The following is a 21,019-nucleotide window of genomic DNA, read 5'->3' as shown; positions in this document are numbered from 1 at the left end:
GTTCCCGAAGCGTCACTACGTGCGAAAAGGTGGCCTCGAAATTATATTTGTCCCGCCTAAAATTTCGTGGAGTAACGAGGACCGTTGGATGCCCATCTCACCGTTGAACGTGGGAGACAAAATGTAACTTACAATAATAAATACGCGCGTTGTTGAAAATAAAACCGCCAAGTGGCATCTTCTGGGACGCGAAACGATTTCCACACGTGCCATCACTCACAAAGTGTGTGGAGTAGGTTCTTGTCGGATCAAAACCCTATTTTTTCTCCTCGGAAGTTGAAAATTAGAGTTTTGAGGGGCTATTGTGGGGGGCAAAAAGATCCTGATGAGAATGTGGGCCTTTTAGGCCGTGTTAAGGAAGGCCGACCTGCTCCTGGGTTTAGAATTTGTTTGTACTATGGGTCGGCCCATACGCCGAGGATCCGAGGATCCCGCCGAGGGTGAACTTACCCTCGGATGGACACCGAAGAACTTGGGATTTCGTAGTAGAGATTAGGGGATAACACGGTTAAGGCCAATGGTTAAAAGGGGTAAACCCTAGAATACCCCAAAAGCACCGGTGTTGAAGAAATGTCAAAGATAAAGGCTGCCACCTCCACATTAAAGACCCTGCACCTACCACCCTGGCCGCATTTATGGGGAAGTGACACCTGAACAGTGGAAGAGAAACTTCTGGTTGCTATTCAAAGGCACTGAGAAAAGAAATATCTAGGCTAAGGGGGAGGTGAGGCAACACGTGTACAAAGTATTCAAAAGAGTAGTATTTAAAGAGCAATCCAAGACAGAAAAGAGGATTCCCCCCCCCCCCTTTTTTGTAACCTAAAGGAAAGAGAAAAAGAGAGAGAAATAATATAAGAACAGTTCTCGGCTTATGTCCGAGCAAATTGACTTATAGTATTCTTTGTTGTTTTTAAGTGTTTATAATCTTTGGCTTGTCATTTAATCCTCAAACACTTCTAACATGGGTTTCAAGCCCACACTCTACAAATTACATTGTTTAAGGCTCATTGGGCCTGAGCCCGTAACTGTTCTTGGGGCCAGGTGCAATTGTGCACTTACACATACTACACAAAAAACTTTTAGGTCTTTAAAGATTTTATCCATCGATCCTTGAAAAACTTCGGGAGCTATATTAAGTCAAAAGTGTAAAGTCCATATTTTTAGATTGACAACAATATACAAATGTAACATTTTAGAACTTAGTTTGTATAAATAGATTTGCATCAGATTATATTTGATCAAGACAGACCAGGTTCAAAATTGTGGAAGACTCAAGATTATTGTTGGTCACTTGGAAAACTACATAATGCCATTTCAGTAACGATTATTGTTGGTCACTTGGGTTATGTTGCAATCTCAAGTTGAAAGGTTCCCACTTGATTGATTGGGTTTTAAAATTGTGCGACAAGTAGTGGTTAAAGAAAATAGGTTTACAATTACCAAGTTTTTGAAAAAACATAGGCCGCCTCTCTCACTCTCCTCTCTATATATAGACATTTCCATATTGCTATGTTTCTCATCCCTCACTCAAGCAAGAATAGTATACCATATAAGATAGAGATAACCTCCTCAACTATGAGGAAAGGTGTTTCTTTCCTTGTGACTATGGCTATTTTGGCCTTGGCATCCTCCTTGGCTTCTGCCTATGACCCTAGTCTTTTGCGAGACTTCTGCATCGCAATTAACAACATCAAATCTGGTGGTATGTATACAAGATACTCTCATTATTATTAGCAGTAGTAGTATTATCAATCAAGTTCTTTTTTTTTTTTTTTTTTTTTTGCTGAATCAATCAAGTTCTTTTGAATTTACTATAAGTTTTCACATTAATGAAATTATGCCCTACAGTTTTTTTTCCCTGCATGACATGTAACTCTACATTGTTACAAAAATGTCTTATTTGTGACAATAACAAACTTTTCTTTGAGTAGTATTTGTGAATGAAATTTTTTTCAAGGACTCAGCACAAGTCATAGTGAATGATTTTTTCTTCTCTGGACTCAATATTCTCGAAAACACTAGAAACAAAGACGGATCAAATGTCACTCTTGTGAACGTCGATACCTTAGCGGTCTCAGCACTCTAGGCATATCTTTCGATTGCATTAACTATGCACCATATGGCCTGAATCCTTCTCACACTCACCCTCACGGCACTAAGCTTTTGGTAGTCATTGAGGGTACTCTGTTAGCTGGTTTTGTCACATTTGACCCAAACAAACTTTTCACCAAAGTTCTAAAAAGGGTGATGTCTTTGTATTCTCAATTGGTCTTATTCACTCCCAAATCAATATAGGGGAGACTGCTGCACTTGCCTTTGCTAGTTTCAATAGCCAAAATCCTGGGTTGATCACCATAGCGAACGCGGTCTTTGGATCTAATCCACCCATCAATCCTGATGTGCTCATCAAGGCCTTCCAACTAGACAAGGGAGTAGTTGAATATCTTCAAAAGGCATTTGCACCAAATGTTGGAAAAAACTGGTTTTGTATCTAATACAAAACACATAGCAGAAGCAACAAGTAAGGATTTATTTCATTTATGATTGATAACGTGCACTATGTAAATTTCAGAATTTAAGAACAAGATAGCGTACCTTGGTATGAAGAAATTTAAAATAAAGATTAGAAACACTTGGGAACACTTTTAATCTTCACTCTAATTCCACTTTACGCCCAAGATGTGTGGTCTCTCAATTAGTTTTTAAAGGGTGAATGAAAAGTGTGTCTCACTCTCACATACACACCGTTTCTTATATCACTAATAAAAATTCTGTATATTTCTCCCTTTATAACTAATTGATTATCTAATTGGGCTGGCCTATTGGATATTTCAAATTGGGCTTTAGTGTGTGGCTTGGAATGGGACCAAAAGGGACCAATAAGACACTAGCTTCAATGGGTCTTGGGATTTTCCTTCAACTCTTGACAAGTCCAAAGTTACCATTAATTATATTTAGTACTACTATATAAATATAATTGCACTCTAGGCTTTATTAAGAAATTATATTTCAAGACTTTATTATACACGCAACCTCTTCATAAAATATTCGTAGTAATACAAAGTCATAAACGTAGACTGCCACTTTGTAAATTACTACATCTTATTTTTGAATACCTGGTTTAATCCTTTAAAGTTATTCATTATATATTTATGAAATTGGATTTCATATATATATATATATATATATATATACACACACTTTAGTAATTTCTTACCAAAGTGGTTAGGCCTAACTCTCTGAATAAGTGAACCCATTAAACTTATCTCAAGGGAATACTTTATATTTTCGTTAAAAGATTATGAATTCCATCTTGAGAATATATGTTCCATCAACATTAAGTGCAGCTACCCAACATACTGAGGTTTTGACCGTTACTTTAGATCTCACTCCTGATATATCAACGCAACCAATACTTTATGATCAGGTCTATTATTCTCTCAGGATTAAGAGTTCATGCAAATAGAAGTCGTGAGATTTATTATTCATTTGACAGTCGTTAGGAGAATAATAAATCTCACAGCGGTCCAGTTCAATATGTCTTAACTTTTAAAACATATCAATATATCAACTAGAAGTCCCCACTTCCATGATCAAGACAAATCATCTTAGTTGATACGTTATAGTCTTTGCAGATGAAATGCCCAATTTCATCACCGACTACGAACTATAAATTCTGAATTTATAAAGAACTTGTAATTTATATCTTCTGTGACTAAATCACATAAATCATATACTATGTATCTCATGGACTATATGATAATGTCCCAATATTCATGTTACCATTATTTTAGATAAAAATAAAATAACTTTATTAATCATTACATTAAGTCATACATAATGTTATACATAGTATCATACAATAGGATTTAAGAGCACACATCCTAACACCAAATTAGAATTCTGAAAAATAATGTAATAAGGATGGTGAACCACTATGTGGTTTGAATAAAGTTTGTTTTGTTTTCCTTAATGTAATGTCATTTAAATAATAATTATCAAATAAAGTAGTTTCTTTTGATGGCTTTTAAGTATCATGGTGTAAAGTGACACTCAGTTAAAAGACATTCAGTTATCATAAATAGAGCTTTCTCTGTAGTGACTCCGCCAGCGTTGTTTCATCATCAGTGGACTTTAATCCTTTCCACCTCTTTTCCTCTATTCTGAAGTGTTAGGTTTAGGCGTCTTGTCATTGTTATTGCATGTTTTTGCTTTTTCATTACCTATTGCATCATCATTCAACCCGAAATCCTATATTCGTGCATGCTAGTTTCGTGTCTTCCTTATTCTGAATCAACCCCCATTTCCTTCTAACTTTTCCAATTATAAACAAACTCTACTTCTCTTTCATATCACTATATGACTTTTTGTACTTGTTTACTCCTTCCCAAAATCCTTCTTTCTTTTACGTATCTGTGTGGTCCCCAAGTAGCCTGTGCCTGGTGAATACTTGGGCCACTTGTGCTCCACATTACACCTTTTTTGCTTCCATCCAAAATTCCTCTCTTTCTCTTATTGTTTCCTTTTGGGTCCCAGTTTTTGTTCTATGACCATCAACTGTCTTGTGGCTATGCATGTAACTTGTTCCCTGTTGTCTTAAGTCTGTGCATGTCTTCAGTTTCCCTTTAGCTCTTCTTATGACTATTCTCCAATGGATATCAACATCAACGCCAGAGAGTATGGATGGACTGACAGTAGTGATTCCAATTTTAATTCTGATCTGTTTGAAGAAGAAATGAAGTCTGATCTACTCTCAAATGATAAAGATGAGGTGCCTTTTGCAAGGCCTGGTCCGCTGGTTATACTTGATGCAGAGGATGTTGCAAGTCAAAGGGAATTTTGGAATTTTTGTGCCATTGGGTTCATAATGGACTATAGGAAATTCTGAGTCCATTGATTACAACACCTTATCAACCATGCATGGCAGATCAGAGGAATTGTGACTGTTATAGGCAGGGATTCTTATTTCTACATTTTGCATTTTGAGTTTCTGGAAGATCTCCACCACATCTACCATGAAGCACCTTAGGGCTGTAGATGGTGCTCTCTTGGTGGTAGAACGATGGAGACCTAATCTGATTTTGGGAAGTTTGCAAATTAATTTCATCTCCATATGGGTTTAGTTCCATGGTTTACCTTTAGAGTACCAATACCTTAAATTAGTGGAGAGAATGGGGCAGATGATGGGCATAGTGGAATGCGTGGATTGGGAGGATACTCTTCCTAAGAATATTAGATTCATGAGGATCAAGGTTCGTATTGATCTGTGGCTACCATTGATTGCTAGGTTCATGCTCCGTTTGGATGATGGATCAAAGGTCTGGATTCAGTGTCATTATGAGCGCCTTCACAAGCTATGTACGAGGTGTGGGGTAATCAAGCACACAAGGGGACATTCCTCTCACAGTTTAGATAATGTGGAGGTAATGTTGTTTAGACAGAGGATTTGAATACAAGAACTTTATCAAGTCCAGTACAGGTTTGATAGGGTTCAACCTCAATTCACAAATGAACTTCATGCTTTTCATAACCATCGGAGAAGATGGACTACTCAAATCCGTTTTGGATAGGTAACCCATAACCCTCATCACGCTTATAATCCTCATTCCTTTCATGCATACCCTGATCCTAGCACACCTAGCACATCTCATTTCCAACATGCAACCAATTTACCAGCTAACCCGAACTAAGCCAACCCCACTTCTCATTCAAACAGTTATTAACATTTTGAATCTTAACATCACAGATCAAAATAGCCAACCCTCTCTGAACATGCCTATTAAACCACCCACTGTACCCTAAACCCCTGTTAACTCCCCTGCCACGATGGAATCCAACCAAGAGCAGTTAAATGATTTTCTGGGTAATCTTAATACCCTTGTTGAGACCAACACACCACCCATCTTAAACAGTACATCCTGACAACCACCTCCAAATTCTAATTTACAATGGACCTGGATAGAGGGCAATGGTCCTTTCATTACTAATGGAAAGAACTTTAACCCATAATTTGTGGATTTAGAAACAGGTATTGATACTACAGCAATCATGTTCAACCTAGATAGACTAAATGAGACACGTCTAGAGGTCATGTAGAGCCATAATTGGGATGAAGGATGTATTCCTGAGTCCCTAACTCATTCATTGAAAATCTAGTGCAACGGGTAGATAGAAGGAGGATTAGATTTGAATTGGGGAATTCAATTAATGGGTTTGGGCTGATGGAAACACAAATAAGAAATTCTGACCAAGGAGAGACATAGAGAGGCCTACAAGAAAGGAATTTGGGCAGTGAATTTCCCATTGACTTAGGGCCCAATGCTAGAGATTTGGGCCTATTTGAACAATTGACTCTGGGTCCAGGACCTCCCACTTCACACCCAACCCCACTGTTCAAACTACTAACCTTTGGTGCAATGAGTCTAGACCTAGTTTGGATGAAATGGAGGCTTCAAAATCCTGTTCTAGAAAGAGACTTAGAAAGGAAATAGGCAAAATTGGAAGAAACATCAAGCAGAAAATTTTTGTGCTGTGTTTGACAAGGAGATGACACATGAGGAAGAAGACTTAGATCATACGATTTATTTTGAGGCAGAATCCAGTACTAGTTCAAGGCTTTGGGAAGTTGGCCTTTAACAGCTTCCTTAGCAACTATGAAGATACTAAGCTGGAATTGTAGAGGGATGGGTACTCCTCTGCAATTTTGCAATGCCAAAAAAAGGCCCAAGTAAGCAAACCAGATGTCATGTTTTTGATGGAGACACGGCTGAATAAGGACAAGGGCAGACTTCTTTTGGAGAAATGTGGCTTTATGGAAGGTTGGGAAGTTCCTAGAGAAGGCCTTAATGGGGGACTTCTGCTGGGATTGGTTATCACCATTTAAGCTAAGCATTCAATACAACTCCAAAAACTTGATCCATGCAAATCTCCTTGATAACAGAGTTAACCCACTATCTATTTCCTTTATTTATGGACATCCAATTCAGTCTAAGAGAGATTTAGTTTGGGCAGATTTAAAAGCTATAAGTGAACTGCTCATAAGAACTGGCTGTGAATTGGGGATTTTAATCAAATCCTCTCTCAAAATGAAAAGTTTGGGTTTAAACATAAAAAGATTATGGGTGCTGAATTACTCCAACAAACCTTATTTGATTTGGAGCTTTGTGAGTTAGAAGTTAAAGGCCAGAAGTACAGTTGGATGAATAGGCATGAAGATGATACCTTTGTTATGGAAAGGTTGGATAGGGCTCATGCTTCTGTTGACTAGATTAATAATTATCCTTACTATGACTTGCAAAACCAACCTATTTTAAGATTTGATCATGGGGCCATTTATTATATTTTGATCTAAGACAACCTTTTAGGAAGAGACCTTTTAGGTTTGAGAAAATGTGGCTCACTCATGCTGATTGTAAAACTGTGACACAACATGCATGGTCTTCTCAATCACAGGGGTTAAGGGCTTATGTACTGCAACACAAAATCAAGAATGTTAGGAGGCAGTTCCTTAATTGGAATAGGAATACTTTTGGAAGGGTGGATAAGGAATTAAAAGAAAAACAAAAGCAATTACAAGAAATCCAGAATGCAATCTTTTCTATTGAGGATATTAGGATTGAAAAAAATTTAAGAGAAGAGATTGAAAGTCTCATGATTAAGGAAGAACTTATGTGGTCACAAAAGGCTTGGAGTAAATGGATCATTTAAGGTGATAGGAACACTAAGTATTTTAAGACCTTAGTGAAACAGAGAAGAGCCAAAACTAGAATAACAATGTTAAAGAACTCTAATGGTCAACAAGTAGAAGATTTAAATGATATTGAGGATCTCTTGGTGGATCATTTCAAATCCCAATTCTATGAATATGATTCAAAGGATGTGCACATTATTTTAAGGGAATTAGAAGCTTTCTCAATACCAAAACTAGACCAATTCCAAAAACAACACCTTGATAGTCAAGTGACAAATGTTGAGATTGAAGAAGCTTGTTTTTCAGTTAGGGTCAAACAAGGCTCCTGGCCCTGATGGATTACCAACCTTATTCTATCAAGAATTTTGGAGTGTTGTTAAGCAAGACATTTTTAACTGTGTGCATGCCTTCTTTTACTCGGGTACCTTACTTAAGTCCCTTAATCAAACCTTCATCACCCTTATCCCTAAGACCTTTCACATTGAGGAGCTTCTCAATTCAAACCTATTAGCCTCTGCAATATTACTTACAAGATCATATCCAAAATCCTTGTCTCTAGACTCAAACCTTTGATGGATCAACTTATAACTCCATATTAGAATGCCTTTATAAAGGGTAGGATAATTACTGATAATATCTTGCTTGCACATGAGATCTATGACACACTGAAAAAGAAGAAAGGCAAGAAGAAAGGATATGGCTCCTTGAAGATTGATATGTCCAAGGCTTATGATAGGGTCAATTGGAAATTTCTTGAGGTTGTGCCTATCTCCATGAACTTTAGTGATTGTTGGATCAAGTGGATTAGGGAGTGTGTTACCACAGTACAATATGCTTTATTGATTAATGGGGGTCCCTCTCAATTCTTCAACCCTTCTAGAGGTCTTAGGCAAGGTGACCCTCTTTCACCTTACCTATTCCTTTTTTGTGCAATATTCTCTCTCTTGCTCTCTTAAGGGAGGAAAATCTTGGGAACATTAAAGGAATTCGTGTGGGTAGTAATAGACTCTCATTTACACACCTTTTATTTGCTGATGATTCCTTGTTCTTTTTCCAAATTGACAAAAAATCTCTATCCAACCTTAGGAGGACTATCTTGTGGTATTGTTCCTTGTCTGGACAAGCAATAAACTTTAACAAATCTGACCTCTTTTGCTCTCCAAACACCCCTTAAGAGATCTAGGAAGCTACTGCCTCCTCACTCCAAGTCAATCTTGTACAACATCCAACCAAATACCTAGGAATCAGCTTCAAGCTTAGGGGAAAAAAGGTAGAGGATTTTCAAGATATTATTGATAGAATTCAAGGCAAACTTCAAGGTTGGAAAGCCAAACTCTTATCTCAAGCTAGTAGAGCTGCCTTAATTGCTTTTGTTCTTCAAGCCATGCCTTTGTACTCCATTTCTTGTCTTAGAATTCCTGAAACTATTTGTAACAAACTTGATGCTATTACTAGGGCTTTCTGGTGGGGTCATGATCTAGGTGATATGAAGCTTCATCTTATTAACTGGGATAAGATCTGCCAACCTAAATGCAGGGGAGGGCTTAGGTTGAAAAAATTCAGTCTTGTCAATCAAGCTATGATTGCAAAATAGTGCTGAAGAATCCAACATAATCCCAAATCTCTTCTAGTTAGAACCTTTCAAAAATATTGTTCAGCCACTTCCTTAAGAGAATATAAACCTAAACCAAACCACTCTTGGATTTGGAAGAATATTGTGGTTGCTCAAAATCCTGCCTTACAGCAAGGCAGATGGCTTATTGGAAGTGGGCATCAAATTCCACTATCATATCCAGATTAGTTTCAAGCTCCTAATTTTATTCTTGGGGAAAATAATTTGTCCAATGGTTCAGTTGCTGACCTTATTGATCAAGAGGCTAAGTCATGGAAGGTGGATTTAATTAGGAAGATTTATCACCCATAGTCAGCTAAGAAAATTCTGCTTCTACATATATCTAGACTACCTAATATGGCTGACAAGCTCATTTGGAAGCATTCAACCTCAGGAGATTATATGTAAGGTTTTCAAACCCGGACTGTTCAATGAACCGTAAAAGAAAGAGGTTCAAGGTTTTTAAGGTCAGACCGAGGTCGAACCGTGATGACGTCATAATTAATTTGTAGAGCGATCACCATCAACGGAAAAAAGAAAGAGAAGAAGAAAAAAAGAAGAAGAAGAAGCGGCATCAGAAGACAAAGGTGTGATCAGTGCTCTTCTTCTTCTTTTTTTTTTTTTTTTGAGGAACCTGTCTTCTTCTTCTCTAGTTCTTTTTTTTTTCCCCCTTATAAATCCCTTTGTTCAAGATCTGAAATTATCAGATCTCCTTCCGATCTTTGTTCTTCTTTGTGTTCTTTCATTTCTTCTAGATCTGATCATAACTTCATATCGGTGTATTGGCCAAAATTCACCGGAAAAGTTGAAACAAAAAGAAATCGTCTGACCCTCAAAAAAATTCGCACGGGTCCCTGCTTTTTTCCCATAGAGCGGTTCTTGATGCTAAAAAAACCGCAAAACTAAGAGGTTCGCTGTTTTTTCGGTCGGACCGTACGGTCCAATCCGGGTTTCAAAACTATGATTATATGGATAAAGAAGCATACCAATTGCTTCTCCAAGATCAATACCCCAACTCCACACAGAATCACAGATATTTTGGATTTGGAAAGGGGGTCTGGGAAAGAATTTGGAAAGTTAAACTTCCCCTCAAAGTCCTCAATTTCATTTGGAAATTACTTCATGGTAATTTGCCAGTCTTTGAGGTTCTAGTCAACAAAGTCATGTGTCAAGCAAATGTCTCTTATGTAATGAGGAGGAGGAATCTCTTAACCACCTTTTCTTGAAATGTCACTTTGCTTGAGCTGTGTGGCATGGATCAAATTTGGAGATAAGAACTTCTGATTCCTTCAACTTGTCAATCCAACAATGGGTGGAGTTTTGTGTTAGACAAAATGATCCTAGTGATCCTTCTAGAATGCGAATTTTGCAATCTTTATTCACAACCCTATGGTCTATTTGGAACCATAGAAATTTGGTTCTTCTTCAAGGGAAGGATCCTAATCCAATGGAAGTTCTTCTAACCTCCCAATCTCTCTTATGCAAGTCTTAGGAAGCTTTTAACAACAACCAAAGTCAGAGGTTGAGTTGGAGACAACAAACTCAATAGCAATTCACAAACCAAGATTGGCAGCTTATCATTAAGGTAGTAGCTTCTATCAATAGGAGAACCAAAAGGAGTGACTATGCGTTTAAGGCAACAACAATGGAAGGAAGAAGCTTATTCAAAGGTGGTGCTAATTGTGATAGGAAGACCTATTGCCTTGCTCTTCAGGATGCTGTCGGAGAATCAATGTTAAAGGCCATGGAGCTACGTTATAACAGATTGCTTGTTTTGAATTGTTGTAAAGATCTCACATAGGTTTGCAAAAATTATAGACAACCAAGTTGGCAGCAGAAGACCTTGTTTGCAGATATTACCCATCTTCAAAATCAAGGATTGCACATTGATTTCCATTTTGTTCCTAGATATGTAATTGGCCATGTATCTGATTTAGGATGAGAAGTTATTACATGGTGAATTTTTTCCTGATTTAGCCTATATCACCACTTGTTTCCCTGTTCATAGGTGTAAGCTAAATCCTAACTATGTTACTGCCTGATGTCCTTATTGTGTACTAGTTTTATGTCTTTTAATGAAATGTTTTCTTTTGGTATCAAAAAAAAAAAGAAAAAGGTATCATGGTGCCATTTGCAAGGCAAAATTAGTGCCTGACTACATCTTGATTACACCTTGGATCCATGATGTTTGAAACCACAAGTATTTGTACTATTATATATAAACCGAACAATATTGTATATATTGTATTAAGCATAGAAACAATTTTTATTTTCATTTTAAAAAAATGGTAAGCCAAGTTGATGGCTCGATAGCCCCTTTTTTTTAATGTCCAAAAACCACTCCTAAAAGTATCGATGAAGTTCTTTTTTAGTTACAATGTGGACGAGGGATTTGAATCTTTGATGTCTCCGTTGGAAATGCTAGGATGTGCTAGTTGAGATATAAGGGCCTTGGCGTTGAGAAAATATTTCTAAGTACTCTTGAAATAGTATGAGTACTGACAATTGTGATGTATTCATACTAAGGAATTATGGAAAAGAAATATACACGGTAAAGAAACGTCATACTTAAGCAGTTAAATAGAATTATTTTTTTTACCTTATTTTTTATGTAGAAAATAATGGAAAATATATACAAAACTCTCTGTGGTGGTCTACCAGTACATGGGTATGGTGATGTTAATGGATAAAGCTTTTTGTATTATGCATGCTGGCTACCAAAGTAATTGCTAATAAATTCAATTTTCATTGAGTTTTCATATCAATTAATGATTGTTGATGTAAGAGGTACACTTGAGTTATATCGAATATTAACTTACATGTTAAGATAGTAATAGAATCGGGATTTTGGTTCAGGGGCAAGATTAAGATAAAATATATAAGATAAAATTAATATATAAAATGTTAAGTTATTAAACTAAATACTCGATTAACATTGAAAATATAATGTAGATGTAAGTTCTAATTTGATCTATTCGTTCTTGGTTCAAAAAAAAAAAATTCAAGTTTAATGTGTTAGTATGATCATTGTTATGCTTAAACTACTTCATAATTTAAGTTGACTATAAATATATATTTCAAACGAGTAATATATATATATATATATATATATATATATATATATATATATATAGTATCTAATGTTTTTTGTAAAATCTTGTAGACACCTCATTTTTGTATCTACATTTAACGCCATTGATTGGACAAATGGTAATTTCATGCCTCATACTAAAACTGTAATTTTGGCCACTTTAGTTCCAATTTCTCCATATATGATAAATCTTAAAGTTATAACGATCAAGACAATAAGCCGCAGGCCTCAATCAGATTACCTGATTAAAAGATATCATCAAATCAAGTTTTAATAGTTAATATATATTTATGTGGTTGAGTCTGATCATGTGTGATTATGAACCATTTATTTTCATTGGTCCCATGTAGATTTAATTTAAAATAAATCACATATGTGCCTATTGGTCAAGACTAAAAATAATGATGGAATTTTATGCACTTAATTAATCCGACTATCAAAGCATTAATGGTCCTCTAATTTTTGGTGAAATTTCACTTTTTTAAGGGGTTGATTCAATGATAATCGTAGCATATTAACTCTAAAATAGTTTAGATACGCTAAATATAAAGAATTGTATAAATTCTATGGAAATATTGTGAACATTAGATGTACAGATTGTCTAGAATCAAACAAAAAATTGAGTATGCTGAATATATTAAATGTATAAAATTGTGTAAATTTAACGAAAATTGTGTGAATTAAATGTATAGGGGAGTTATTTTGGGGATAGGAATGATAATTGTGGTGAAAAACACATTTCAAAGAAATAATCATTGCTTACTCTTTTGTGAATATCTCTCTCACTATTGTGAATTTTTTTGTGAGGTTTTATTCATTGTAAAGTAGACTTGGAGTTTTAATTTGAGAACAAGAATAAAGCAATGCTAGGCGAAAATGGGCAAATGCCCATTTCGTGCAAAAAAAATGGGCAAATGCCCCAAAATTAATTAGGGAAATGCTCCTCTTTTGAAACTCTATTTTCTCAAAATCGAGTTTAAAAAAAAGTAAAATAAAAATTCTGGAGTCCTATAGCGACGTTTTAAGGAGCCTATAACGACGTTTTAAGGAGTCTATAGCAACGTTTTAAAGACTTATAACGGCGTTTTATAACTCGAGCTTCATGAACTGAAGTTCCATGCAAGTTTTTTTTTTTTTTTAACCTATAACTCGATTTCATTAAGCTCAAGTTCCAAAACACCGCTATAGGCTCTTTAACTCGATTTTGAGACAATCAAGTTTCAAAAGAGGGGCATTTCTCTAATTAATTTAGAAAATGAGGTTTTTTTTTTTTTTTTTTTTTTTTTTTGCACGAAAATGGCATTTGTCCATTTTGACTAGCAATGCCAATAAGAAACATGTGGGATATGATTTTTTGTCCCTAGACTCCCTACTAGCTAGATTTAAGAAGTATTGGGAATTTCAACTCCACTTCTACCACCCAAGAAATTAATGCAATAATGTCAACTCTCAATTAAAAGCCTTCCCCCTCTAAAATACTCTTCCCCGCACTATAAAAGCCTCCACTCATGAGCTCTCATGCTTGTTTGGCCCAACTTAATCAAGCGAGCTGAGGGTGCAACCAATCACAAATCTGATGTTCTTAACATTCGGACATGCATGTGAATAGATTACAAATCTTTATTTTCTATTACTTATAGGTCTAATTATTGCATGCAAAATTATTAGAACTCCATGATTTTGATCTACGAGAAGCAAATGAGTTATTGCCTTTTTGGTCAAACTCTCTCTCTCTCTCTCTCTCTCTCTCTCTCACATACTCTTATTTTCACACAAACCTTGCTTTTTTATCATGGTATCAAAGCCTACGATCTGTACTAATATTAATTCTTCAAAGGTGGCTTCGAGTGCTACAGGTTCGTCTTCAATGGCTCCTGCAACTATATTAATGAACTTGATGAATCAACCACTTTTGCTCTTGTCAAACATGTCCAACATGATGACAATCAAGCTTGACAACACCAATTATATAGTGTGGAAACACCAAATTACAATGGTGTTAGAGACATACTCCATGTTTGAGCTCTTAGATGAGACTCAATTGGTTCCTGATTAGTTTTCAAAAGATCTTTCAAGGAAATCACTGTCATAGTGAATCCAAATTACCTAATTTGGAGATCCAAAGAAAAGCCTTTACTCACCTTCATAAGCTCCACACTTTCTCCTTTAATATTGACTCTAAGAGTTGGCTGTACTCTTTTACCCTCCTATCCACCCCTACTAATTTTTCCCATTGCGTGACCTTTTTTTTTTTTTTTTTTTGATAAAAGGATCAAACATTAAACAAAAGTTATAAGGAAGTTCTACAAACAGAGTTAGCCTATATTAGGCATAGAGTGCTATATACAGTGCACTAGAAAGCTAGCTGCATTAGTAGCTATATCTAAAACCTAAGCTATGACTACTCTAGATACAAAATAAAATTGAGTGACCATGCTCTGCTTGTGAAAGTTGGGAAGATCTGTAATTAAGGCTTGGTCTTGCCATGTAGGCCTTCTAAGCTTGTTGCACATGTATACCAGATTTTTATCAGTTCTGATAATGGCTGCTTTATGAAGATCTAGCTCAACTACCTTGTTCAAAGCTTCCACCAAAGCCTACTGAATTGCAAGGTGTTTAGTTTGTCTTCCACTGCTAGCTCATAACAGGGCACCTTCCATGTTCCTTGCTTCAAATACATAGCCACATCTTCTAGTCCTCCTGTTTTTGTAAGCTGCCACCTTGATAAGAGTTTGCCAATCTTGATTGAACACAGGAGTTCTAGACTTGGATTTCTTGCTTTCCTTATGTATCTAAATTTGGTGGAAAGCCTTTCTGTAACTGCAAATAAGAGTTTGAGAAGTTAGTACTACTTCAAGTGGATTAGGATCCTTCCCGCTATGGAGAACCATATTTCTATGGTTCCATAACATCCAGAGGACAGTGAACAGAGCTTGCAATAACTCCATCTTGGCTTGGCTTGTGACAGAGTTTGTAGTGATATAGCTCAAGAGCCATTGCCTTAAAGAGGAGTAGTTCATATCTGTAGTTCTAATACCAAGGTTCAAGCCATGCCAGATAGCCCTAGCAAAGGTACAATTCAGAAAAAGATGAGTGCTAGACTCCTTCACTGCATCACAAAATAGACATCTAGTTGAGGTTAGAATTCCTCTTCTGTTGAGGGTAGCAAAAACAGGCACACTTTCATGCATAATTTTCCAAATGAAGGTACGAATCCTAGTAGGCAGTTTCACCCTCCATATTAGTTTCCAAACACCTTTAGAAGTTCCAAAGTTGTTTAGCCCTTCATTGACAGACTCAGGTTGGTCTCGTTGAATTAAAGAACAAGCCTGATTAACCCTATACTCCCCTGAGCTTGAATGTTTCCACACCAACTTATCCGGATTGCCCACAATTTTTGTGATAGAAGATTCTAGAATCTCTGCACTGGTAGGATTAGGATATATTTTCTTAATTAAATCACACTTCTAAGATCTTGAATTTGAGTCAATAAGATCTGCCACTGTACCATTAAGAAGATTATGATCTCTTAATTTCTGTTTTGAGGTTTGAAACCAGTCAGGGTGAGTGAGCGGTATTTGCTGCCCTGTCCCCACAAGCCACCTACCTTGCTCTAGATATGCACATTTTGATTTGGTAATACTTCTCCAAGTCCATGAATGGTGAGGTTTAGGTTTGTAATCCTTTAAAGAGTTTCCAAGAAAGTAGTTAGCTCTATAGGTTCTTGCTAGCAGAGATTCAGGTCTATTTTGAATCCTCCAATACTACTTGGCTAGCATAGCCTGATTTAAGGTACTGAATTTCTTGAACCCCAAACCACCCTTTTCCTTTGCTTTGTAGATTTTGTCCCAGCCCACTAGATGCTGCTTCCTAGTTCCAAAATCATGACCCCACTAGAAATTTCTAATTGTAGCATCTAGTTTATCGCATATAGATTCAGGCACACTGAAACAGGCAAAAGTATAAAGGGGCATAGACTGAAGTACAGATTTGAAAAGGGTTGCCCTCCGTGCCCGAGATAAAAGATTGATACTCCAACCCTGAAGTCTAGATTGTAATCTGTCAACTAAGTCCTGAAAATCAGTTGTCCTCCTATCTCTCAATTTGAAATTTAATCCCCAAGTATTTACTAGGATTTTTGACAAGGTTAACCTGTAAGGATTCAGCCAAAGCTTTTTGATCATCTGAAGGAATGTTAGGAGAACATAAGAGATCAGACTTAATGAAATTAATACATTGTCCTGACAGGGAGCAATACTAAAGAATTATGCTTTTCAGATGCCTTAGGGAATCCTTGTTATTTTGGAAGAAGAAGAAGAAATCATCTGTATCGAAAAGGTGAGCAAAAGAAATACCATTCCTACCAATCTTAATTCCCTTTGTTTTCTTTTGATTTGCTGCTTGTGTGAGGGCAATAGATAGGATGTTGGTACACATTAAGAATAAGTAAGGATAAATAGGATCCCCCCTTATCTAATTCCCCTGGTTGGAGTGAAGGATTGAGTGGGGATTCCATTGAGCAGGAGGGAGTATTCTACTGAAGACACACACTCTATAATCCATTGAACCCAAGACTCCCTCAAACTCATTGATATCAACACAGTTTTAAGAAAATTCCAACTTACTCTGTCATAGGCTTTACACATGTCTATCTTTAGAGCTCCATACCATTTTTTTCTGCCCTTTTTCTTCTTCATAGAATCAATGATTTCATGGGCTAGTAAAATATTATCAGTGATATTCCTCCCGTGGATGAAAGCATTTTGGAAAGGAGAAATCAGCTTATCCATAAGAGGTTTAAGTCTAGAAACCATTATTTTGGATCTGATCTTATAAGTGACATTGCAAAGACTTATTGGTCTAAAGTGTGAGACTTCCTCAGGAACAGAAATTTTGGGAACAAGGGTGATGAAGGTTTTGTTGAGAAATTTCAAAAGTGTACCTAAATGAAAAAAAGGCATGAACAGAGTCAAGAATATCTTAGATGACAATATTCTAGTATTCTTGGTAAAAGAAAGCTGGAATTCCATCAAGGCCAGGGGATTAATGAGAACCTAGTTGGAATACAGCCAGCTCAATTTCAGCATCAGTGAATGGACAATCTAGCTGCAATTGCTGATTTTGGTTTAGTTTGGGGATAGGCAAGGACCTTAATTCCTCAAGGATAGTTGGGGTAGTGCTAGGATTTGTTTCAGTAAATCTATGTCTAAAGTGATCCACTAGGATTCTCCCAATCTCATCAATGTTATCAGTTAGATTTCCATTCTCACATTTAAGATGTAGAATCCTATTTCTGGCCCTTCTTTGTTTAATTATAGTCTGTAAGTACTTAGTGCTCCTATCTCCCATAACAATCCAGTCACTCCTAGATTTTTGAGCCCACATAATTTCTTCTTTAGCCATTAATTTCTCAATATCTTTCCTGAGCTCTCTTTCCTTCAGAATATCTCTCATTGTTTGAATTGAATCCTGCACTGCTTGAAGCACTAGCTGTTTGTCTTTAATTTCCTTTTCAATTTTTCCAAACACCTTCCTATTCCATTCAATGAACAGTTTCTCAACATTGAGGATCTTGTTCTATAATTTGAAAGAACTCGACCCTTGTATGTTTGTCTTCCAAGCTTCCCGAACTACAAATTTACACCCCTCATGAGTAGTCCACATTTTCTCAAATCTAAAGGGTCTTCTCTTAAAGGGGTGTTGTATTTCAAAATCTAAAAGAATAGACCCATGATCAGATCTAAAAATAGGTTGATTATGAAAGGCATATTGTGTGTATGAGTGAATCCAATCCACTGAAGCAAAAGCCTTGTCTAATCTTTCCATTACAAAAGTCTCATCCTCCCTTTTATTCATCTAGGTAAATTTTTGGCCCTTGGCCTCAAGTTCACACAACCCCAAATCATTTAAAGTTTGTTGAAAGATATCAGCCCCAATGATTTTCCTATCTAAGAATGCAAATTTATCATCTTTAGATAGAATTTAATCAAAGTCTACTATACACAACCAGTTAGTTCTTGCTATGTGTTTGAGTTGTTTGAGTTTAAGCCAAACTTGCACCCTTTTAGAATGTTCAGGCTGGCCATAAATAAAAGTAATTGAGAGAGGAGTATCTTTATGGTCTAGTAAGTCTGTGTGAATTAGGTGCTTTAAGCTATGCATGATAGTGAGCTTCTGATCTAGTAGCCATCCAAGCAGCAAACCTCCACTAAGTCCCACCCGTGGAACTTCCCATCCTTTCCAAAAACCACATTTCTTCAAAACACTAGCTCCTTTGTCTCTGTCCAGCTTAGTCTCCATCAAAAACACAGTAGAGGGTAAACTCCTAGACCATTTTTTGACATTGTAGAACTGCAAAGTGATTGCCCAGCCCTCTACAATTTCAGCTTAGTATTCTCATGCCAGCTTCCCAACACCCTTCATTTGGATCAACATGGATAAGCGGAGTAGAGAGCATTGTCAGAAACTCCTGGGGACTGATATCCACAAAATTTTGGCTTCCTTTGTCAAAGCCTCCACAACATAGCCTTTGTTTTGTATTCCTGCCAAATTTCTCAATTTCCTTTCTAATTCTCTTTCTGGAATTATCCGAGGGGTTTCTAGCATTCAGAATTGAAGTAGAGATTCCGGTTGGGTCTAGGAGAGGGTTTTGTGGAGTGGTTTCTGGGTTGCATTGCATGACTCCTTCACACGTGGCTTGATCCACAGAATAAGAAAGAAGTACTTAAGGGTTTATGGCTGGCTAGTATTGGATTTTTGGTGGGCCTAGGTTGGCCTACTTAGTTGGTTGACTCCATGTTTAGTGGGCTATATTAATGGGTATTTGGGTTTTGGATTTCATGGGCCCCAATTTATACAACTCCAGGTGCTAATTTTGCCACACGCAAGGGCCTATATTTATGGGTCGTGGGCTTTATTACTGGTGTATGATGCTTATGCGCTTGGGCTATCAATTCATTACATTTATAGAGACAACAAAGAAAGGGAAGAGCAAGAATATACCTACCTGGTAGTTGTTGGTCATTTTATTCTACAAAACCATTAAATCTAACTACACCTAAGATTAAGAAGTTTTAGTACCCACCAATTAAGATTAGGTCAAGAAGAAAAGGTCAAAGAGGAGGAAAAACAAGAACATAACATTAAAATATAAAAGTATAAAACTACGCAATCCCATTTCAGTAACAATTACTGTTGTTTACTTGGGACATGTTGCAATCCCAAGTCGAAGAGGTCCCGCGCAATTATTGTTTTATTGATTGATTTTTGACAAAGTAAAAGTAACGTTAGACCTACACAATGCCATTGAAGAGGTCCCATACTCCCATTTGATTGGGTTTTAAATTGTACCACAAGTAGTGATTAAAAAAATTGGTTCACCTAATTAAATGAAATTAAATGTGATAAAAGGATTGAACAATTACCAAGTTTTGCAAAAACATGGACCGCTTCTCGCACTACTCTCTATAAATAGACATTTCCATATTGCTATGTTTCCCATCCCTCACACAACAAAGAATAGTATACCATATAAGATAGAGATAACCTCCTCAAATATGATGAAAGGTTTTTCTTTCCTTGTGACTCTTGCCATTTTGGCCTTGGCATCCTCCTTTGTTTCTGCCTATGACCCTAGTCCTTTGCAAGACTTCTGCGTCGCAATTAATGACATCAAATCTGGAGGTATGTATAAAAGAGTCTCATTACTATTAGTAGTAGTAGTAGTAGTATTATCAATCTAGTTTTTTCGAATTTATTATAAGTTCTTACATTAATGAAATTATGCCCGAAGGCATTCCCCCCCCCCCCCCCCTAATTCCTACATGGCATGCATATTACTGTTTATTGTTGTAGAAACTATCTTATTTGTGACGATAACAAACTATTCTTTCTATGTGTAGTGTTTGTTAATGGAAAATTTTGCAAGGACCCTGCAATGGTCTCAGCAAATGATTTTTTCTTCTCCGGACTTAATATTCCTAGAAACACCGGAAACAAAGTCGGATCAAATGTCACTCTTGTGAATGTTGATAAATTAGCAGGTCTTAACACTCTAGGCATATCTTTGGCTCGCCTTGACTTTGCACCATATGGCCTGAATCCACCTCACACTCACCCTCGCGGCACTGAGCTTTTGGTAGTCATTGAGGGTACTCTCTTAGTTGGATTTGTTACATCCAACCCAAACAAACTCTTCACCAAAGTTCTAAACAAAGGAGATGTCTTTGTATTCCCAATTGGTCTCATTCACTTCCAATTCAACATAGGGAAGACCGCTGCTCTTGCCTTTGCTGGTCTCAGCAGCCAAAATCCTGGGGTGATCACCATAGCAAACGCGGTCTTTGGATCCGTTCCTCCCATCAATCCTGATGTTCTCATCAAGGCCTTCCAACTAGATAAGAATGTAGTTGAATTTCTTCAAAAAGCATTCGCGCCAAACTAGAATTCTAAAAAATCTATGAAATAGTGATGGTGAACCACTATAAAGTTTGGATTATGTTTGTTTGGTTTTCCATATTGTAATGTCATTTGAATAATTATTATCAAATAAAATGGTTCCTTATGATGGCTTTTGTGTATCATTGTGTCATTTGGAAGGCAGTGCAATTTGTGCACGACTAAATCT

At 36.7% G+C, this 21,019-nt stretch overlaps 1 protein-coding gene and 1 pseudogene across 1 annotated transcript; both read left to right on the top strand.

Annotated features, from left to right (window-relative positions):
• Positions 1 to 1,575: 1,575 nt before the first annotated feature.
• Positions 1,576 to 4,888, top strand: LOC142635321 (germin-like protein subfamily 1 member 13; annotated as a pseudogene).
• A 14,997-nt stretch (positions 4,889 to 19,885) lies between these two features.
• LOC142634069 (germin-like protein subfamily 1 member 7) lies at positions 19,886 to 20,975 on the top strand. The gene is made up of 2 exons (XM_075808338.1): positions 19,886 to 20,076; positions 20,295 to 20,975. Exons 1-2 carry the CDS (start codon positions 19,950 to 19,952, stop codon positions 20,834 to 20,836), a joined length of 669 nt encoding a protein of 222 aa, XP_075664453.1. The 5' UTR covers positions 19,886 to 19,949; the 3' UTR covers positions 20,837 to 20,975.
• The last annotated feature ends 44 nt before the right edge of the window (positions 20,976 to 21,019 follow it).

The sequence above is a fragment of the Castanea sativa genome, chromosome 5, assembly GCF_040712315.1.
Source record: "Castanea sativa cultivar Marrone di Chiusa Pesio chromosome 5, ASM4071231v1".
Classification (NCBI taxonomy): Eukaryota; Viridiplantae; Streptophyta; class Magnoliopsida; order Fagales; family Fagaceae; genus Castanea; species Castanea sativa.
The sequence above is the reverse complement of the archived record's forward strand: the minus strand, read 5'-3'. Positions and strand labels throughout refer to the sequence as shown.